Source organism: Ursus americanus, chromosome 22, assembly GCF_024610735.1.
Source record: "Ursus americanus isolate L20-20 chromosome 22, mUrsAme1.1.p, whole genome shotgun sequence".
Lineage (NCBI taxonomy): Eukaryota > Metazoa > Chordata > Mammalia > Carnivora > Ursidae > Ursus > Ursus americanus.
This window is the reverse complement of record NC_142148.1, coordinates 14,560,326-14,581,963: the sequence shown is the minus strand read 5'-3', so window position 1 is coordinate 14,581,963 and position 21,638 is coordinate 14,560,326. Positions and strand designations below refer to the sequence as shown.

Sequence of the window (21,638 nt, the reverse complement as noted above, 5' to 3'; positions counted from 1 at the left end):
TCTCCTCCCACCTCCCTGCTCCCCAGGACTAGTTGCCCTGGCCAATCAGATCCTGGGGTCAGCGAGCGCCTCCCCCCCTCCCCTGCCCCATCCCAGAGTCCTAGCCCATTACCTAATTTAGCCAAGGGCCCTTGCAGAGAAATTTAAGCCTCTGAGCAGGTGGCAGGCCTTGATGTCCTAGATTCTTGGGAGGAGAACCCGCCCGGCTCCACTGCCTCAGGGAGCCCCTGCTCAAGAAACACGCTGGCTCCAAGATGGGCGAGGGCAATGGAAATCGAGAGGAGTGAAGCAGTGTGGCAGACGGGGAAGAGCACAAGACTCGAAGCCTGGAACCCAAGGTCCAGATCCTGTCTCTGCAAGCTGTGCACTCTTAGGCAGGCAATATGTCACCCTGAGCTTCAGTTTCCTTCTCTGCGAGGTGGAGATGGTGACAGTCATGCCCTCCCTCACAGACAGACCATGGGAAATGGGGCACCAGCTATAAGTCACCTAGCTTGTGCCCACTCCATAGGGTTGGTGCTTGGCAAGTGGAACGTCCTGGCTTCGAACTGTGATACAGGACGGGAGTGGAGGAGGGGGAAGTGACAGCCACAGTCATTGAACCTCTAGGACATGACAAGCCACACTCTATGCAAAGCATTTTCTTTTTTTTTTTTTTTTTTTAAAGATTTTATTTATTTATTTGACAGAGAGAGAGACAGCCAGCGAGAGAGGGAACACAGGCAGGGGTAGTGGGAGAGGAAGAAGCAGGCTCCCAGCGGAGGAGCCTGATGTGGGACTCGATCCCAGAACGCCGGGATCACGCCCTGAGCCGAAGGCAGACGCTTAACGACTGCGCCACCCAGGCGCCCCATATGCAAAGCATTTTCACCACGTGATCTCACCTAGATAGCCCCATCCCATGAGGGAGAAGCTATTATTCCCTTTTTACTAGGGAGCTTTGTAAATCATAAAGGTCTCTAGTCATGTCAGTGATTCTTATTAACCCTGAAGGGAAGTTGGGACAGCCCTTGAGGGGACCTGTCCAAATGAGAAATCTAGGGAGGGGTCCAGGAGATGGGTATGCAGTTGGAGAAGAAATAAATGTTGAAAGCAGATCTTTCTGTCAGGTTTACCTTGTCCAGGGAAAGGGTGTTTGAGATTCTTTTTTTTTTTTTTTTTTTTTTTTGAGGGAGAGGGGGATAGGGACAGGTTCTTTGGGTGAGTAAGGCAGCAGCCGGCCCCTTCCCAGAGCTCGGTGAAGAAGCCCGGAGCAGGGGCGCCTGGGTGGCTCAGTCATTAAGCGCCTGCCTTCGGCTCAGGTCATGACCCCAGCGGTCTGGGATCAAGCCCCACATCGGGCTCCCAGCTCAGCAGGAAGCCTGCTTCTCCCTCTCCCTCTGCCCCTGCTTCTGTTCCCTCTCTTGCTGTCTCTCCCTCTGTCAAATAAGCAAATAAAATCTTAAAAGAAGAAGAAGAAGGAGAAGGAGGAGAAGAGGAAGAAGAAGAAGGAGGAGGAGAGGAAGAAGTCTGGAGCAGCTCAGCTGGCTTTCTGGAGAGTGAAGGGATGGGTAGAGCAAGTCCAGGCCGAAGGGAGCCCATCCCTCAAATCGACAGGGTCCAGGCTGGGTGTTGGAGAGGTAGGCGATGCTGTGGACCGCGGCTAAGTCAACAGAAAGAGCTCGAAGACAACTGAGTGCAGAGCCTGGAGCCAGTGAAAGGAGGCTGGATTCCAAGGAAGGCAGACGGACAGTGGCAGCTGGGCCGCCATCTTCCTCTATTTATAGACATTCCCAAGAAAAGCTCAGTGGAGCTAGGCCAGGCTACGCGTAAGGCCTCCCCCGGCCAGGCAGAGGGCCAAGGGGCAGCAACACCAGGGGAGTCCAATTTGGACGTGAGCCCTGGAGCCACTAATGATTCCTTTAAGGCAGAGAGTTTGGAACCCTCAACAATCATTTGTTCATTAATTTGCTCTTTCACTTATTCAGGAAAATAGATAAGGTCCAAATTTATCTATTGCCTTGAACCCCTCCAATCAGTCCCCTTCCTTCCCTATCCCACATGCCGCTCTGCTCTGGTCAGACTAGGATACAGCTCCGAACAACACCCTGGGTGGCCTCCAGGTCTTTGCACGTGCTGTGTTTTCTGCCGGGAACTCCCGTCTTCTCTCCCTTCACCTGCCTACTTCCCTGTCATCTTTCTCAGCTTTGACATCACTTCCTTGTGGCTCCTGGCTGGTTCAGATGGTAGAGCATGCAACTCTTGATCTTGGGGTCATGGGTGTCTATATATTTATAAGAGTGTGTATACATATATTTAAATATATATTATATATTATATAAACATGTTTATATAAATATTTCATATATATGAAGTGTATATATATTTAAATACATTTATATAAATATTTCATATATGTGTGTATATTTATATAAATATATATATAAACTTATATATATATATATTTGAAGGGGCACCTGGCTGGCTCAGTCAGTGGAGCATGTGACTCTCGATCTCCAGGTCGTAAAGTCAAGCCCCACATTGGGTGTAGAGATTACTTGAAAAAAAAAATACAAATCAAAAATAACAACACTTCCTTTGGGATCCCTCCTCCCCTACCCAGGCCAAGGGAGTCCAAGGCAGTCTTCAGAAGTTTCTTCAATCCTAGCCGTGAGCGTGCCACGTGACATGACCCGCTCTGAGTTCTACGGACCAAAGACTGTTATCCGTGCATCACTGCATCCCCCAGCACCCAGTACTTAGCAGGTGCTCAATAAATACCGTGTTCTTTATACGAAGAACTAAACGGAGTGGCATCTGGTTATAAGGAGGAAATTCCTAACCGTCAAGTTTGCATAATCATGGGAATGGGAAGCCTCCGAAGATAATGAGCTTCCGCTTACTGAATGTATGCAACCAGGAATTTAATGGCCATTCTCAGGGCGGCTGTAGGGAGACATTATACAGAATCCAAGAATAGTGTAGAATACAAGACTTCAGGAGATCTAGTTCTGGTCCTATCTGCATGACCCAAGGTAGGTCCCTTCCCCTCACTGAGCTTCAGACTTCCCATCTGTTAAACAGACGTACCAGACCAGATTTCTGACAACCCGTGGTTTTATGAACACCTGCTTTGTACCCAGATTTGTGAGACATATGCCAAAATACAAGTTAATGTTCTTGTTTGGTGTTCAGTGAATGAGTGCTGAATGAATTAAGAAATGACGTGTGTCTTTTTGCCCCCACACCCTACTGCTAAGCTGAATGAAGAGTAGCTGGAGCCTTGAGATTACATGGACTTGGCCATAAATCTCCTTGCCTATTTTCTAGTTCTGGATTTTGGCAAAGTCAATTTTCCTCTTCATCCTGAAAATGGACATTATCCAATAACAGCCTCCCCCCAAGATGTGAGTGTGAGCTGTGTCCCCATGTAAAATGCCTGGAACAGGATGGAGGGCACAGCAGAACCCCTGCACGTAGTGGAGCAGGGAGTGTGTTTCCCAATCAAAACTACTTCCCCCCACCTCTCTCGCGCTCCATTCAGAAAGGGTAGGAAGGATTGTCAGAGAGATTTTATTTGTTGGACTGTAATATCTGCCTTGCTAGGGACTGATAGCAAGGCCTTTTGACAGGAAGTGACAATAAATTCTTCCTGACCCACTGCTGCCCTCCTGGTAGGTAAAAGATAACACACAGGCAGCCCTTCAGAGAAGCTGCTGAGATTACCAGGCCTTCTGTGTGGGAAAAGAACAGAATGAGGAACTCAGGAGAGGTAGGCTGCAAGGCCCCACACTCAGAAACCTCTAGCACGCTGTGTGACTCAGGGCAAATAACTCTGCCTTTCTGGATCTCACTTCCCCGTTTGCTACTTCCTATGTGTGAGGATCCAACGAGATGGGAAGAACCTGTGAACACTGAAGAAACAATAATCACTATGTAACAGATCTGGCCAGGCCCTGGATCAGGGTCCTTTACAAGGACTGCAAAATTAGTAGTTTTGGGGCGCCTGGGTAGCGCAGTCGTTAAGCGTCTGCCTTCGGCTCAGGGCGTGATCCCACATCGGGCTCCTCTGCTGGGAGCCTGCTTCTTCCTCTCCCACTCCCCTGCTGTGTTCCCTCTCTCGCAGGCTGTCTCTCTGTCACAAAAATAAATAAAATCTTAAAAAAAAAAATTAGTAGTAGTTTTAATTGTCCCTGTTTTACATAGGAGAAAACCTAGCCTCGAAGTCAGATTCCAACTCAGATAATGTGTCTTCACGTGGCCTCGATTTTTTCACCGGAGAGATGGGCTTCCCACTGTGGCATGACTTCGGAAAGTTAAGAGTGCTGCATGGAAACTGTGGGACAGATTGGGGGCAGCCAGGACAGACCGGCTCTTCGACGGGTGGGAGTATTCACGGAGGGTGTGAGCCCCTGCGCATTGGGTACGATTCCCCAGGAGGCTGGGGTTCGCCCCTGCCTACCCAGGATTCCCAAGTCCCTCCCGGAGCGAAGGGCCCGGGATTCCCGGGAGGCTCCGGGGAGCGGGCGGGGCCGGGGGCGGGGCGGCGGCAGGAAGCGGCCGGAGCGGCGCTGGGAGAGGCCTGGGCCCGGCGAAGCCCGGCCCGCCTCGGTAAGCTGCCGGGGCTGCACCGCGGACCCCGGGGGACCGCGAGCCCCTGAGCGCACCACGGGCCGCGGGAGGGAGAGACGCTCCAGCCGGGGAGAGAGACGAGGGGAGGGTCCCGGCCTCTCCCGGGAAGAGCGCGGCCCTAGGCTGCGGCGGGGCAGGGAGAGACGCCAGGCGACGTCCGGGGCTCGCAGGACCCCCAACGGGCTGGGGCGGGGCCTCCGCGGCGCCCCTCCCCCCGCCGGTTGGGCCCCGCCCCTCCTCCCCGCGTGGGGCCCCGGGTCTCCCTCCCGCCCCCGCCCAGGACCCTGCGTCGCGCGCTCCCCCCAGGGTGCCATGGCCTCGCGGCTCCTGCACCGGCTGCGGCACGCCCTGGCCGGCGACAACCCTGGGGAGGCGGCCACCGGCCCGGAGGCCGAGCAGTTCCCGGAGAGCTCGGAGCTGGAGGACGACGACGCCGAGGGCCTGTCCTCCCGCCTCAGCGGCACCCTCAGTTTCACCAGCGCCGAGGACGAAGAGGAGGAGGACGAAGAGGACGACGGGGAAGTTGGCCCCGACCCGCTGCCCTCCGGGGACGGGGCGTCGGGAGAAGATGCAGGCGAGTTCCCGAAGACAGAGGCGGGAACCCCGGGGCTCGATTAGGCCTCCACCCCAGCCATCTCTTGGCTGTGTGACCTTGAGAGAGTCGCAACACCTCTCTGAGCCAAGTTTTCGCTCGTGTCAAATGGGGGAAATCACTCCCATCTCGGGGTGGCTGGGGGGCATTAAATGTACAGGGTCTGGGATACAAATCGTAATAATGTGCTAGCGATGTTTTGGGGGTGGAAATATTTAGAGCCTGCTGTCTGCCAGGCACGGTGTTTGGCACCTGGCCCCTCTCTGGCCCTCAATTTCCACTTATGTCAAATGGAAGCCTGTCTCACTTGGTGGATGAGTGAGGTCACCACACATGGTTTATGTCAACCTTAGCTCCAGGCCCATTGATGTGACTGGTCATGTGCCCATGCAGAACGGAGCCCCCCACCTGACGGGCAGAGGGGCAGTCAGCCCCTGGCAAGGCAGTTGCAGGATTTCTGGAAGAAGTCCCGGAACACCCTGGTGCCCCAGCGGCTGCTCTTCGAGGTGACCAGTGCCAACGTGGTCAAGGACCCACCCTCCAAGTACGTGGTGAGTGAGGGTCCAGGAACCCCTGGGCTGTGAGTCTAGAAGTCTGGCTAAGAGAAAGTAGGGAAGACTCCCAACTTCTTTGGGGGGGGGTGGTCTAGCTGTATAGTTACAAATGGCCAGTCTATTTTAGGAATGGGGAAACTGAGGTCAGAAAGGGGATGTAATTTGGTCAAGTCCTTAGGCAAATGACTTAGCTTTCTGAGGGATTATGGACCTGACCCCATCCTGGTTTTGAGACTAAGAGAACTGGTGTGTGGGCCCCAGCCCCCAGGTTTTGCAAACTGTAGCAAAATATAAGATATACAGGAAAGACTATTATCTGGGTCAGACCCGAGACCCACGTTGCATTGGTTAGTGGTTAAAAAAAAATGGGTTTTGGATCCAGACCTTGATTCAGACTCCACTATTACCAGCTGTTTGACCTTGGGTGAGTTGTGTAACCTTGATGACCCTATTGTCTCATCTGAGCAGTGGGAATAATGCAGAGGGTTGTTGCAGAAATTAAATGAGACAGTGCACAGAGAGCCCTTAGCACTGTGCCCAGCATTATGGAGAGCTTGATAAAACGGTAGCTCTATTATTATGACTTAACTTTGGCTTGAAAATGTCTGGCATCTAGGGCCTGTTGTGGCCTCCTTACAGCCCAGGTGAATCAGTCCCTGGGCACCCACACAGTGTACGATAATCTTGTTCTGAGGGTTAGATTTAGGGGGTAGGAGGGGTTGGGATGAAGAGCAGTGTGGGGGAAGACCTTGGAGTCTGGTTTTCCTTGCCCATGGAAAGGAGAAACTGACATGGGAGAACGAGGTCTGCCAGGTCCCGAAACCCAGCGTGACCTGGCCAGTCCTGGCAGACTCAGACTTCCCTCATCTTCAACACCCTCCTCCATTTCTGACTCAGCAGGAAAGGGGCCTGGAGCCCTGTCCCACATCTGGGCCTCTCCATTCCATTCTGCTGCTTTTAGTAAACAAGGGCCACGCCCATGGGGTGACTGCTCCAATTTGAGCAGGGATTGACTCTGATGATCTCGTCTTAAGAGGCAAAAGTCCCAGCCAGGCCTCATGCACTGGGAAACAGACCCCAAGGAACAGCCGGGCAGCAGGGAAGTATGGGGTGAGTCTGAGAAGAGAATGATAACATAGAGCAGGATGGCCAGATATGCCCTGGCCCATGTCTGGACAGACAAGCCCCCTCCTCTGTCCAAAGGGGACCCTAAGTCCTGACTGAACTTTTACCGCCGGGGGCGGGGCAGGGGGGGTTGAAAGCCCAGGCTGTGGAATTAGGCAAGCCTGGGTTTGAATCCCAGCTGGACCATTTACCAGCTGTGTGACTTAGGGGAAGTCTTTGAGCCCTTTGCCTCTGGTGGCTTCCCTGGCTGTCAGACAGCGTCAGGGACTCCCTCCTTGCTGTGCTCCATAGTCAAGTGCCCAGCACAGCACGTCGTGGCAGGGGCAGGCGCTCAGTTAATGGAGCTACTGTCATCATTACCCATCTTGGCAGGACATTACAAAGGTCAGATGAGATAATGGATATAAAATGTTTCCTTTTTGCCAAAAATTTAAAAATAAAAGTAAAAGCTACATGAATATAAGGGGTCATTTTAGACAATGCTTCCTGAAGTGTATTTTGCAGGAAACTGGTTTCCTGGAATGTTGATAATGTTCCTTTAAAAAAAATAAAATAAAAAGGTTTTGCAGCCAATATGTTTTGGGAATGCACAACTGAACGGGAATAAAATAAATTTCTTTAAGGTTAAACCTTTTAATCCTTAGTATTAATGTACACTGAATATTTGAGAAAAGTATAAAATAGACCAGAGGTGGCTAGAATATTGGCAGTTTCACAGAACAAATTCGAGAGAAAAGTCTGGGTTTGGTGTTAGCATGCCTTCAACATCTCATGCTTAACTCATCCCCCTTTTTAAACCTGGTGGGTCAGCATTATTACACACTAAGCTGTGGTCATGTGCTCAGACCCGGGGACAGCTTCATGGTCCTCTCGATCAGCGCCTCTCAAACATCAGTCATTCCAGTACCAACTTCAGGATTCTTGTCCTAGCTAAATCCTACTTGTACCATTCCTTGCTTAACATTTTTCTTTAAGGAAACCTTTATTTTTTCGTAAATAAGTTCAAAAGACTTGAAAGAACTACTGTACGTGGAAAGCCTTGCTTGCTATAAAGAGAACCGTAAAAATTAATTAATTAAATACAATAAAAGCAGTGACAATGAAACCGGGTCATTAAAACCCTGCATGAATGCTGTTGCCGGAAGGCCCTGACCGGAGATTCACTTTCTAGGTCTTCTCTGAAAGTGGAGATGAGAAGTGTCGGAGAAGTGCGTTTTAAAAACCAAACTGAGAGAGCTTCCTGATCTGTAGTCAGAATTCAAAAGGAATTGGCGGAGGGGGGGGGGGCCCACCTCCTGTCTCTGCTTCAGTGGTATTTACTCCAGCACATACCACCTAGAATCTCAGGAGCAACATTTACTTACACACATCCCACATGTGAGCGGACACTGACCTAGGCCACAGCTTTGCTCACTAGAGAGGAAAGCAGACCCGGGACAGGGGTGAGGGTGGGGGCTGTCTTGCTTCATGACGCACCGCGAAGGAGTAGCTGACCAGGAATTAGGACCCGAGCCTGTGCCCCGATGTCCTCTTCACCATGCTCGCTACTTGGTCTATCTGAAGACCTCTCCTCCAGGTCTGCTTTGGAATAACCTGGCTAAGGATGTGGGGGCTCTGTGTCCAGAGTGGAACATACTCCAAGCTGGCCTTGAAGGTTGGTTCAGAGGCCCAAGAGATCGGCCTGGATTTCAGCTCCCAGCTGGTTTACCAGAGGGGCTGTCCGAAGAGCTAACTGCCCCATGGGAAGGGAGTGCTCCCTGGAAGGGGCAAAAGGGGTGGCAGCTCCAGGCACTGAAGCTCATCTCTGTCTTTCTCTCCCCGTGCTGCCTTGGGCCTGGGTCATTTCAGACGAGCCTCAGGTAAGATGGGACTGGGCTCCCTGGCTGCTCCCCCAGCAGCTCCCACCCTCCTGGGCCCAGTCTCAGGGGCGAAGGGAAGAAGTGGGTGAATGCAGCTTGAGGTGTGGGGGTGGGGAGGGAAGGGGCGCACGGACAACTCACACCTACCCTCACTCCACCCTCTCCGCAGCTCTACACCCTCGCCGTGATGGGTCCAGGGCCACACGCTCGCCAGCCAGCCCAGATCTCTCGCCGCTACTCGGACTTTGAGCGATTGCACCGAAACCTGCAGCGACAGTTCCGGGGCCCCATGGCCGCCATCTCATTCCCCCGGAAGCGCCTGCGCCGGAATTTTACCGCCGAGACCATCGCCCGCCGCAGCCGGGCCTTCGAGCAGTTCTTGAGCCACCTGCAGGCAGTGCCTGAGCTGCGCCACGCCCCGGACCTGCAGGACTTCTTCGTGCTGCCCGAGCTGCGGCGGGCACAGAGCCTCACCTGCACCGGCCTCTATCATGAGGCTCTGGCGCTCTGGGCCAACGCCTGGCAGCTGCAGACCCAGCTAGGCACCCCTTTGGGCCCAGACCGCCCTCTGCTGACCCTGGCTGGGCTGGCTGTGTGCCACCAGGAGCTGGAGGACCCTGGGGAGGCCCGGGCATGCTGTGAGAGGGCCTTGCAACTACTGGGGGACAAGAACCCCCACCCTCTGTTGGCACCCTTTCTGGAGGCCCACGTGCGGCTCTCCTGGCGCCTGGGCCTGGACAAACGCCAGTCAGAGGCCCGGCTCCAGGCCCTGCAGGAAGCAGGCCTGACCCCCACGCCACCCCCCAGCCTCAAAGAATTGCTCATCAAGGAGGTACTGAACTGACCTTGCCTAGACTTAAGGCCACTGTGGGGAGAGGCACCGCCCCGGGGAAGGGGGGTGGGGGTGGGCAAGGAGGACATGAATAGCAGGTGGGAACCTGTAAGGGGTGCTGGGAACCCCTAGAAGTCCTACAAAGAATTTGTAGCAAACCAAGGAAACATGTTCCTTCTGTCAAGCTGGGCTCAGGACAAGCTTCAGCTGGGATCGCCCTGGGGCGGTGTAGGGAAGAAGTCTGATGCAGTCTCTCCAGCTCATGGATGTCTGGGGACTATGCCCCAGGGTAGGTCAGTGTTACCTCTTCCTTGGCCGGAGGGCCAGGGACTCTTCCTCTGGAGTCCTGGAGTAGGGCTGCCATTTGGCCCAGGGGAATTAAAGGCCAGCAGCTCCAGTGGTATTAGTCTTTTTATTGGGTTTGGGGACAGAAGGCCCAGTCCTCGACTGTAAGGACTTGGGGGGAGAAGGGTGATCCTTGAAGCCCCAGGCCAAGCTGGTCCCTCTGGCTACAGCTTGCTCTCTGAGACCCTGGGCTTCACTCGGATCATGCCCTCCTGGGCACAGGACACAGCCAGGACGCCATCCCGACGCCATAGCCGCCCTTGGACCAGCCCCCGGGAGCCACCTGTGGGTGAGGGGAAGGGTGAGAACGGCCTTCTCTCTCCTTCGCAGCGTGGCCAAACGTGCTTCTTGAAAAGTGTGCAACCGGTATGGCTGCCCCATACAAGGGCACATCGAGTGCTGTGGCCTCTCCCAATCTCTAAGTGCCCCTTTATGAGCCTCTTAGGAATGGTCCCTGGGGCTGACTCCTGAGAGAACCCCACGTGACAGTTTGAAAGCACTTTCACATATCCACTGGCTTCCTCCAAAAGCTCACGGGGGAAGACTTCTGAGGGCAGTCTTGGGTCAGCAGCTTGGCTAAGCAGATCCACCCCCACTCTGGCCACTTGTGGTCGGAAACCCGGCAGTTCCCTTTCCAGTGAATCAAACCGGGTCCTCCAGGGCGGTAATTCACAAAAAAAAAACACCATTCTCACCCCTACCAGGAAGAAGGGGGTGGGGGAGGACCTGGGGCCATCACATCTGGCCACCCTCCCTCCCCACCTAGAGACTCCCTTGCTAGCCTTGGGCCTGAGTGGAAGGTTCTGGAGGGAGCTGCTGGTCTCCCTTACACAGAGTAGAGCTCACTTAGTTCTCATAGTAGCCAAGTGAAGCAGGCCTCAGCCCATTTTCCAGATGAAGACACTGAAGTCCAGGGAGCCCCAGGCACTCGGCCATAAGGAGCTGGCCAAACCCGAACCCAGGTGTCCTAATTGCAAGGTTGCTGACCCTGTGTTGCGACGCCCTTAGTGCTGGAGAGTTCCCCCTTCCCTGAAGAGAGACTCCCTGAAGTTCTGTCCCTGTTTTACAGAGCAAGGCTTTTCTTCATCTGAAGTGTACTTCAGCCCAGGGCTCTGAGACTAGACAGTGATGAACGAGTCTGGGCTTCTCTGTGCACCACGAGTGTCCAAGTAGCAGAGCCCTTAGAGACTGCAGAGGGCCCTGACCCCCAACCAGGTTGGTTAATCCGCACTATCGCTCAGGGAGCTGCTTAAAAATAGTTTTCTGGATTTCATCCAAGACCCGCTGAGTCAAAACCTCAGGGGTGGAATCTGAGTACCTATTTGAAAAAGCTCCCCCAACTGGCAATCTCACGCCACCACGGTCAGACACTACTGCTCCCATGCGACCCTGTTTGTTTAGATAGGGAACCTGAGGCTCAGAGAAGAATGGAGACTGGCCCAGGATCACACAGACACTCTGAAGTGCTTCTGGGCCTAGAACTGGGTCTCTGATACTCCCCACATGCTACAGAAATTAAGCTGAGCAGGTGTCCCTTCTCGAGCCTCATGCTGTCATTTTGAAGACAAAAATGCCAGAACTTAGGGGGGCAGGAGAGGAAGTGATGGGCAGCGCCTCACAGGATCACCTGAGAAAGCAGGCTTTCTGTGCCCACCCCCCCAGTCAGCCCCCTTGTCCCCCGGGGCCCCGTACTCACCAGCCCAGGGGCTCTCGCACTCATAGAGCATCCAGTGGTCAGCTCGGAACGGGGTGTGGAACCACATGGAGTGGTCCAGGGAGACCATGTGGCGCACCTGGTGCTGCCAGTGGTGGGGCAGCACTGCTGTGCCCAGGAAGGCATAGTCCGAGATATAGGCAGCCACGCAGCAGTGCATCTTCATGTCGCCCTCCCCTGCAACGCGTGCGGGCCCCGTCAGCCCCGGGCCCTGGGCTTTACAGCTCAGGACCTGCAGGGAGACGGGCAGAGAGGGGCTGCCATGCACAGATGTGCAGAGTGTTTGCTGCGTAAGGGCACCTGCCCAAGGGTGTGTGTGTGTGTGTGTGTGTGTATGTGTGTGTGTGAAGTGACAGAGGAGGTAGGGATGGGCAGAGGGCAGGGCTAAGTGAGGACTGAAATCCAGTCTGCACTCCCTAAGTCTCCCACGCTGGGCCCTCTAAGGGGTGTCTTCTTCCAGCTTGCAGAGGCCATATGGTTAGCAGGGGTCCTGGAGAAGAACCTCAGCAAGGTCCCTTGCCTTCCCCAGAAAGGGCCTCTGTTAGGATTAGTAGAGTGACCTCGCCCTTCATCCCCATACGAGTGGCGGAGAGGGTCCTGGTGAGAAGCTAAGCCAACTTGCCCATCACACCGACAAGGAAACAGGCCAGAGAGGGGAAGTAACACGCCCAATGCCACCAAGGCATGAGGTCCAGGCCTAGCGCTGGGAAGAATGTTTTCTTCCAGTCCTTGGGGTCCTCTTACCAATATGGCCCCGGGCTCGCACCCAGAACATCTGTTTGGGCTCCAGGCTCTCCAGCTGGCTCAGGATAGGCGGCTTTACTGGCTTGATCTCAATGGGCACCTCCTTGGCAGCAATTCGGTTCAGTCCCACTAGGTACTTCTTTTGGAGGTTGGGGTCCCTGAAAGTAAAGGGGAAAGGGAGAGCCTCTCTGAGCTGCCTCTGGGACCCCCTCATTCCTCCACAGGGACTCCTGACTTTTCCCCACAGCTCCCCTCCTGCACAGCGTCTGAATCCTTTCTCTGCCACTCAGGAGCCCTGTGACCTTGTGCAAGTCAATAACCTCACCGAGCCTCTCTTGCCATCTACAAAATGTAGATAATGACAGCAGCCGACCTCCTAACCCTTCAGAGTAGCAGGGGGGACCCTATCAGAGGCACCCTTCTAAGCATTTCACATACACGACCTCGTCACAACAGCCCTGCGAGACAATGCTGTCATCGCCCCCATCTGACAACCGACCTGAAATAAGCAGCTGGAGTTCACGGAGCTCGCTCAGGGAGTGGAGAAGGCAGGACGTGGACCCAGGCAGTCTGGCTCCATGGGTCAGGCTCTTACCCACTTCGCTACTCTCAACTTTCAGGAAGCAGCCTGCGCAACTTGGACCGACCTACCCAACCCTACGCAATTGGGAAGACGGCGTCCCGGGTCGGGGGGCGTGGGGGGCCATCTCCAAGGAAGCCCCTCCGCCCTGGTAACAACCACCCTGAGTGCTCTTCTTTCCATTTTCAGCCCCCCCCCCCCCCGGGCACTGTCCCACAGACCTGACCTGACGTTCTGAACCTGCACTGCCCACTCTGCTAGCCGCTAGCCACACGTGGCTACTGAGTGCCTGGAGTGTGGCTAGTGTGACAACAGAATTGTTCGTTCTGTTTAATGTCACCTCAATAGACCCACATGTGGCTAGTGTCTTCCTAGTTGGACGGCACCGCTCTCTAATTTAGGGACCTTTAAGAACAGTGTCCTCCTTTCATTTCAGCGAACATTTTTGAGCTCTGACAGCAGACTAGGCTCTGTGCTTCCTCCTCTCCTGTCAGTAGCGGTTTAACTATAATTCACTGAGTGGTCATGAAGTGACTTATTATCTCTTACCTCACTGAATCCTCACGGCAGCTTTATGAGGTAGGAATTATGATTAGCACCATTGTGCCTGTGAGCAGAGGCTCAGGGTGGGCAAGCAACTTGCCCAAACTCACACAGCTAGCAGAAACAGAGTCTATATTCGAACCCAGGCCTTTACCAAAAGATCAAACCCATATCTATCCCAACGATATTCTGCTGCTGAGCCAGCACACAGCACAGGACAAGGGGCTGTCCTTAGGGTACGGCCGTGAAGTACGCGGGACCGACATGACCATCCCCATTTTCAGACGAGGCAGGACTCTGAAGGGCTGGGGAGTCGGGCAAAGTCACGAAGCAGGGGAGCACTAACAGAGGCACACACCTGGCCAGAATCCATGTGTCTGTCCTGTGTCGGGACCCAGAGCTCTTTCCCCTGCCCCACCATTTTCCCAACTTCATTAGCTGTAATCCAAGAAAGAAATGTATTTCACCAGGTGATATTCAAAATACTGAACACCCACGAGGGCAAAGACAGCAGGGACCCGTCACCCCTGCCAGGCACGACCTCCCAGGCTGCTGGATCACGGGTGATCCCAAAGGAGGAGAGGGATCATGCAGGGACTGGAGAGGTAGGTACCAAGTGACCACAGAAGTGTTTCACTATTTTAACAACCAGTGACAACACCTGAATTGGCTGGATCAGAAGCTCTGCATTTACATCGTGACCCAACACGCTCGCCCGTGCACACAGACTCACACACACCACACACACAACTGAAACTCAAGTTTCACCAAAGGAGACTTTACCCTTACTACACACGATACGCTCCAATATCTGTATTTTTTTAAATGCCGGTCAAGACCCCCTAAAGGATTCCAATTCCCACTCCCAGGAGCCAACTGGAGCCTCCAGCTCTCTCACCTTAAGTACTGGTCGATGAGGGCCTTGTGGTCCAGCAGCTCTTCCGGCGGGGGCACGCTGGGCATGGAGAACTGGTGCCGCACGGGGCTGGGCTGAGCCTGCTGGAAGGAGGCCTGGCAGATGAAGATCGGCTTGCCGTGCTGCACGGCCTTCACCGAGCGCACCGAGAAGCTCGTCCCTGTCCGCGTCCGCTCCACCTGGTACAGCACCGGCACCTTGGGGTCCCCTGTGGCGGGCACAAGTGACACGGTGAGTCCAAGTGAGCCCGTGCGAGCGGCCGTCATCACCACGGCTGGACAGGCACCTCCGCTACTCCTTCTCTACTCCTTATCTGCTCAGTGGCCCCTGACTGAGGCCTCCTACAGCCCACGGACGAGGGGTGCAGCGAGAATTCCAGAGCCCGTCCTCGGGTGTTCCGGGACAAGCGGAGTGCCTCTCTCTCCACAGCACAGGGCAGGGGGACATTCCCTGCATTCAAATCCTGGCCCGGCCACTCACTCGCTGCGTGGCCATGGGAAAATCTCTGAGCAGTTTACCCATCTGTAAAATAGGATCATCAGTGCTCACACCTCTCAGGATTTTAAGAATTCAATTAGTCATAGTTGTAAAGTCTTTAGGATAACATCCGACACACAGTAAGCGCCCCAAGTGTTTGTCAGAATAATCCCAGCTTTTGTGTGGTTTTATCTGTGACTGGGATCTTGTCGCGCGTCCAGTACTAATCTTCTAGATCAGAGATCAGCAACTCTGGCCTGCGCCTTTTTGTTTTAGAACAAGCAAAAGCTATTTATTCAGAGTTTATATAGCAAGGGAGTCAGTCACCCTCACTTACGTTTGGCAGAAACTCAAAGGCAGGCAGAGGAGTGGGAAAGCATTACAGTGAAAACAGACCGGCGATACGCCACGACGCGGGCTGCTGGCATGGGGAGTCCGTAGGGAAGCTAACTAGCAGCAGGGCAGCCTCTGTAACTGGTAGGTGTGCGTATTCGGCTTTCTCTGGTTGGTCCTAAGTTGGAAGTGGGGACAGATATTAGGGAAGCTATCAGCTATTAATCAAGTCTTTGGTGTTTGGGGGTTTGGCTTCCAGGACTGGTTGCTAGAGTTGGTGGCCTGACTTCCTACAAGTCTGACGTGTAGACAGCAGGTTGGTTTCCTGTGCTGCTTGCTGCCAACTGTGGATCAGAGTTCTGTTTTTTTTTTTTTTAAGGTTTATTTATTTAGGGGGTGAGGAGCAGAGGGAGAGAATCTTCGAGCAGACTCCCCGCTGAGTGCAGAGCCCGACGCGGGGCTCTCGATCTCACGACCCATGAGATCATGACCTGAGCCAAAACCGAGTCAGACACACAACTGACTGAGCCACCCAGGTAGCCCAGAGTTCTGTTTTTATCTATGGTCTGGCTGTTATCTGTGGGACTATTCATTCTCTCAGGAAAAGCCTGCTGTCAGCCACTTCATCCCAGATGCAAACAACAGTCACTTGGCCCTTCTCTTTTGGGTGTCCGCATCCCCGGGGCAGGATGGAAGCCACTTGCCCTGCTTGAGGCCTATTAGCTAGCCCTCAGAGAACCAGTCAGGAGGGTTTTTGGGAGGAGAGAGTCTCCTTGGTGTCCCTGAAGTCCTTCAATGTCTCTCTGATTCAGGCCGACGGTGGAGAACTCTGACACCTTGGCAGTGAGACATCTTGGGGACGATTTTCAATATTCAGATGAAAGAAGCAGGTCTCAACAAGTGTTGCTTCCTCCACCATCAACCGAATGGGGAGCCAACCAGGCACCGGAGGCTCATTCAACAGCAAGAAATATCACCACCCATCCAAAGCTGGCTTGTTTGCTCGGCAATCTGCTGGCCGGCACTGCCAAAGGGGCACTTTTATCAGAATGGGGGCTCCTCAAGGCCTTTAGGAAGGGCTTCCCAAGAGTCCAGATCCTGGAAATAGTTACATGTGCAATCCGATTTCAGGGGCTGGAAAGGAACCCTCTTTTCCCTACCAACAAACTTAAAAAAGGAAAAAAGAAATGGGGTGTCTGAGTCACTCAGTCGCTTAAGCATTTGCCGACTCCTGGAGTCCTGGGATAAAGCCCCACATTAGGCTCGCTGCTCAGCAGGCAGCCTGCTTCTCCCTCTCCCTCTGTTCGTGCTCACTCTCTCAAATAAATACATAAAATCTTTAAAAAAAAAAAAGAAAGAAAAGAAAAAAAGCTCTAATCTAATCCTTAGGCTGTAGCTAACGCACAGTACTTCCAGTTACTAGTGATTTACCTTTCAGTGTGAATGAGTTCCAGACCTGTTCTTGGACATTTTTATTGGACCAGAGCAGGTAGGCCCTGGAATATATTGAAGGAAGGGAGCAAACAGTTGTGGAGTGACTGCTGGGTTCCAGGTGGCATTAGAAACTAAGGCAGCTTGGGGGCACCTGGGTGGTTCAGTCGGTTAAGCATCTGACTGGGTTTCGGCTCAGATCATGATGTCAAGGTCCTGAGATGGAGCCCCCCACACTCAGCGAGGAGCCTGCTTGAGAATTCTCTCCCTCTGCTCCTCCCCCCACCCAGCAGGCTCACTAAAATAAATCAATCTTTAAAAAAAAAGACACTAAGGCAGGTTTTCTCAAGTGGGTCTCACAATAGCTTTGCAAAGGCTTTTTCCCCCATTGAATAGATGAGGAAACTGAGAGCATTAATAACATTTTTTAACTACACACAAGCCCATTTTTTAACATATTGTCTGTTGTTGCTTTTGCCCTCAAAACCTAAAATACTGTTTTTCAAGTAGTCTCCAGGCCCAATGTGGGGCTTGAACTCATGACCCTGAGATCAAGAGTCGCATGCTCCACTGACTGAGCCAGCCAGGTGCTCCAAAACATAAAATATTTTTTATCTGGCCTTTTACAGAATAACGTTTGAGGACTCTACTCTTGATTTGCCAAGCTCTAAACCTATCCCAAGTCAGATGACTCCTGTGCTACATTCTTCTACATCTCTAGAGAAATGCCTGAAGGAAAAAAAATAAATAAATAAGACCACAAAAAATTAAACTATCATTCTATCCTGGGTTTTCAGAAAAAGAATTGATATGGTAAATAGCCAAGGACAAGCACCCCCATCCCAGCATCTTTTATTTAAAAATACTGAAACATCATCATTGGTGTTTAGGAGGTCACATCTCACGCTCGTAAGAGAGCTTCCCTTTTCACCTTGCTGCCAGGAAGCTCAGAACGAACTTTATAAAACTGCAACAATATGCCTTAGCCTAGTTTTGTGTTGTTTTTTTTTAACACAATCATCTCTCCCAAATCCTGTTACTACTAGTCTCCTGTCCCGACTTCTATTTTAATAGTCCTGTAATAGCTATCGATTAGTCAATATATATTGAAAAGCTGCAGCATTTCAAGAAGCAGGTAAGGACACAAATGACTGATGATTATTTTGAAATAGTAGCGCGGGCATGCCTCATTTCACACTGCCCTTGGATGGAGACTTTCCAAGAAAAAAGATCCTTCCCCCAAAACCTGGTAGCTCTCCCATGGTTTGGAATTACCTACCAAGAGTGAAAGAGAAAAGCAAAGGAGGAGGGCAGAGTGTGAAGCTTGGAGACACGCACACTCAGGTTTAAATCCCAGCTCAAGGGGCGCCTGCGTGGCTCAGTCGTTAAGCGTCTGCCTTCGGCTCAGGGCGTGATCCCGGCGTTATGGGATCGAGCCCCGCATCAGGCTCCTCTGCTATGAGCCTGATTCTTCCTCTCCCACTCCCCCTGCTTGTGTTCCCTCTCTTGCTGGCTGTCTCTGTCAAATAAATAAAATCTTTAAATAAATAAATAGATAGATAGATCAATCAATCAATCAATCAATCCCAGCTCTGCTTCCCTGAGCACTGCGGGAGCTGGTTACATAGCCTCTTCTCGTCCCCATTTCCTTATAGGTAAAATGGTGGCAGGAATGCCCACCCCTCATGTTGACTTATAAGGACCAAACAAGATAATGTACATAGCTATGCTCTGTATCATGTGAATTTTTCTTAGTCCCATAAGTTCCTCATTAAAAAAGAATGGTAGTTCTCATTTACAGAAAACCAGCAACAGTCCAGGACCCTCCCCTTCTCCATTTTTCAGGTGGGATGAACCAAGCCTGGTGGGATGGGGGATGGGGGATAGGGGTGGGGGTGGTAACCTCACTCAAGATTGCTTGGAGAGTTACTGGCAAAGCTGAAACCAGACCCAAGGTCTTGCAGGCTGGTGCTCTCTTCTCCAAGACAAGCTGCCTACTGCCGAACTCCTAGCAGAGGTGACAGCACCCCCCTGAGGATCCAGTACAGTGCTTGGCACCAGAAGGTGTGTAAAGAATGAACAAAAAACCTGCAGGGAGCAGTTAAGCAACAAAGTCTTAGATCATTTCACGCCAGGTAACAAGTGACTGGGAAACAAAGGCAAAAGAAAAAATTAAATTTCCTTAACTACTTACAGCCCATTGACAAGTCCTTGAAACAGGCAGAGTGACATTCCTCTAGGAACTCAGCTGCCTCAATGTTAATACTTTGCTAAGGGCAAAAGGCAATCTTAGCTTAACATTATCCCGACAACCCCCACCCCCCAACCCCCGGGATCCTGCAGGTCTTCTTTAAACATATAGAAATTCCTCTGGAAACTTCCTTTATCTCTACCCCCGAAGATGCATTTGGCAATCATTCTCCAAGTATGTGGCCCACTGATATATATCTGAAAAGTCTCATGACTAAGGTTTCATTAGATAGTAATAAATGACCTTTTCCTAACAACAGCTAGCCCCCTCAAGATCCTGGAAACCTTGTTTCCAAAATACCTTGGAGGCTTGTGCTGTCCCTAACCCCTCCCAACTTGAAAATACATAATCAGTCACTCATCACAACCCCAGTGCAGCTCTTTTTGCCCATGGGTCCTGTCCCATGCTCTAGTAAAACCATCTTTCTGGGGGCACCTGGGTGGCTCAGTTGATTAAGCATCCAACTCTTGATTTCCGCTCAGATCAGGATCTCGGAGACATTCAAGAGGCGTCTGAATGAGATTCTCCCTCTCCCTCTGCCCCTCCCTCCAACCCGCCCCCCCCATCTCTGTTTTTTGTTATGTTTTTTTAAGATTTTATTTCTTCATTTGAGAGAGCGAGCATGAGCAGGGGAAAGGGGCAGAGGGAGGAGGAGAAGCAGAGACTTCCCGCTGAGCAGTGAGCCCAACGTGGGGCTTGATCCCAAGACTCTGGGATCATGACCTGGGCTGAAGGCAGCCGCTTAACCAACTGAACCATCCAGGCAACGTCCCCTCTCTAAAAATAAATCTTTAAAAACAAACAAACAAAACCACCATTTTGCACCAAAGACATCTCAAGAATTCTGGACCATTTGCTCCGAGAACCCCAACGTTTTCACATCAACAAGCACTCAGTGATCTCAGGAGGTGTGAGGTCCAACACTCTTCTTGGCCCCAGGCCTTGTTCCTTTCTAGGCTCCCCTGAGGGGAATCAACTAACAGTCTCTCTCTCCCCCTCCCCCTTCTCAGTCAGCCCCCCAAGTGCAGGAAGAAGTGGCTGCTGGGCCATCAGGGTTGGGTTGGGGATAAGGAGGGGGTAGTTTACCTGCCCGTACAAAGTAGCAGTGCAGGGAGTGCACATGGATGTCTTCACTCACAGACTTGGCTGCAGCCACCAGGGCCTGGCCCACAATCTGACCCCCAAACAGCCGCTGGGTTGTGGGTACCCAGTAATGTCTTCCTCTGTGGGGAGAGGGGAAAGCAGGAAATACTTGGGCTGAACACAGGGCCAAATCCTGCAACCATCATTGAGCCTATAGGGCAGGATCTCTCTGGGATCCTTTTGAAATCTGGCAAAAGCCATGGACCCTTCTCCCAGGCAAATACCCTTACTCTGCATACAGCATACATGTAACTTCAGGGCCTTCAAGACTGCCCAACCCTTCTGTGGGCTTCAGTTAAAGGAACCAATCCCCTTATTTTACACAAAGAGAACAGGAATCAGAGAGGGAAAGTGACCTAAGCAAGGTCACACAACTTAAACATTGCCAGTCCTGAGCAGTATCTGCGTCTTTTGCCCCCAGGTCCAATGTTTCTTCCACTGCTGATTCCAGGATAAGGCAGAAGCTTCTCAAGACTGTTAGGGCCAAGACAAACCCCAAAAGCTGGAGGCAGACTACATTAAGGCCTGCCACTTAACACGTCTCAACTTGAACACCCCAGTCCTTCCAAGGACTAGATCTAGAACTCTAAGCGCCCTCAGGCTTCAAGTCTAACCCTTCAGTGCACACAGGAGGAAACCGAGGCCCCACAGGTGAAACTCCAGCTTCCTACCAGAGCCCCACCCAGTCCAGCCCCAGGTTAGCATTTTTTAATATAATGCATTCCAAGTGGCCCTCCAGGAAGTTATTTGTAACTCATTAAGTAGGAGAAAGGGAAGTTAGCACCTAAGATTGCTTCTGAAAAGCCAGTAGGAAACTTGAAGGTCAAAACTATTAAATCCCTAGCTACAGAAAGCATTTAAGTGGCATCTGGAAGGAAAAGGCCTCAGAAAGAGTAATGATGAGCTACTACGTCCCTCCAAGCGGTGGAGGAAGCGAGGTGTATAAGAGGAAAAGGGCAATGAATATGCAAGAAACTGCTTATAAATTTTAAATCTGATCAGCTGCGTGCACTTGGAGAAGTCACCACCCTTTCTTGGCTGGCTCCCCCAGGGGCATGACTCCTCAAGGGAGGCTGATGAGAAGGCTATCTCAAGCCACCACTTTATTTGCCCAGCTTGCTAGGACCTCCTAGTCGCGGGGCTGCGCAGACCTGGCGCGCAGACGGAGGAAGCTAGGGCAGCGAGGCCAGGTCTGTCACGGACAGGTTCTCTCCCAATCGCGACAGAGTCTGCACCCCACGCAAAGCCCATCCTCGTCCAGAGGGCTATCAGCAAGGGGCAACGCGGTGGCGGCAGTCGAGATCAGAAGCCTCTGTCCCGATGGGGGGGTGCGAGCCAGATGCGGCCGGCTACCTGAACAGATCCTCGTCTAGCGGCTCGAGGCTGAGCACGCTGGTAACCAAGACGCTGCGGAGGTCCCCGGGGGGATCGCCGCCGCCCTGCTCGTCCTCTGGAGCCTGCCGGGACGACATGTGGTTCACTTGCTGCCGGCCAGGACACTGCGCTGGGCGGACACGAGGAGACCCGCACTGAACGCAAAGCTTCTTCCGGCAGCTTGCACCAATAACCGGAAATCCCCTGCCGGCCC

At 52.5% G+C, this 21,638-nt stretch overlaps 2 protein-coding genes across 5 annotated transcripts; one reads left to right on the top strand and one right to left on the bottom strand.

The window, feature by feature from the left end:
* Positions 1-4,510: 4,510 nt before the first annotated feature.
* SNX21 (sorting nexin family member 21) lies at positions 4,511-9,970 on the top strand. 2 transcript variants are annotated; one of them, XM_087853535.1, is made up of 4 exons: positions 4,511-4,590; positions 4,918-5,185; positions 5,597-5,754; positions 8,911-9,970. In XM_087853535.1, the coding sequence occupies exons 2-4, from the start codon at positions 4,924-4,926 to the stop codon at positions 9,583-9,585; spliced, it is 1,095 nt and encodes a 364-aa protein (XP_087709661.1). In that variant the 5' UTR covers positions 4,511-4,590; positions 4,918-4,923; the 3' UTR covers positions 9,586-9,970. The 2 variants fall into 2 exon arrangements, with proteins under 2 accessions (XP_087709661.1, XP_087709662.1); XM_087853536.1 differs by having other exon boundaries at positions 4,519-5,185; positions 5,597-5,747; positions 8,911-9,067.
* Positions 9,967-21,621, bottom strand: ACOT8 (acyl-CoA thioesterase 8). 3 transcript variants are annotated; one of them, XM_045804790.2, is made up of 6 exons: positions 21,404-21,621; positions 14,398-14,623; positions 13,858-13,937; positions 12,377-12,534; positions 11,615-11,809; positions 9,967-10,201 (listed from the first exon to the last, which is right to left on the bottom strand). In XM_045804790.2, exons 1-6 carry the CDS (start codon positions 21,520-21,522, stop codon positions 10,083-10,085), a joined length of 897 nt encoding a protein of 298 aa, XP_045660746.2. In that variant the 5' UTR covers positions 21,523-21,621; the 3' UTR covers positions 9,967-10,082. The 3 variants fall into 3 exon arrangements, with proteins under 3 accessions (XP_045660746.2, XP_045660745.2, XP_087709663.1); XM_045804789.2 differs by lacking the exon at positions 13,858-13,937 and adding an exon at positions 19,994-20,130 and having other exon boundaries at positions 21,404-21,620; XM_087853537.1 differs by lacking the exons at positions 9,967-10,201; positions 13,858-13,937 and adding exons at positions 10,208-10,942; positions 19,994-20,130 and having other exon boundaries at positions 11,611-11,809.
* Between the last annotated feature and the right edge of the window lie 17 nt (positions 21,622-21,638).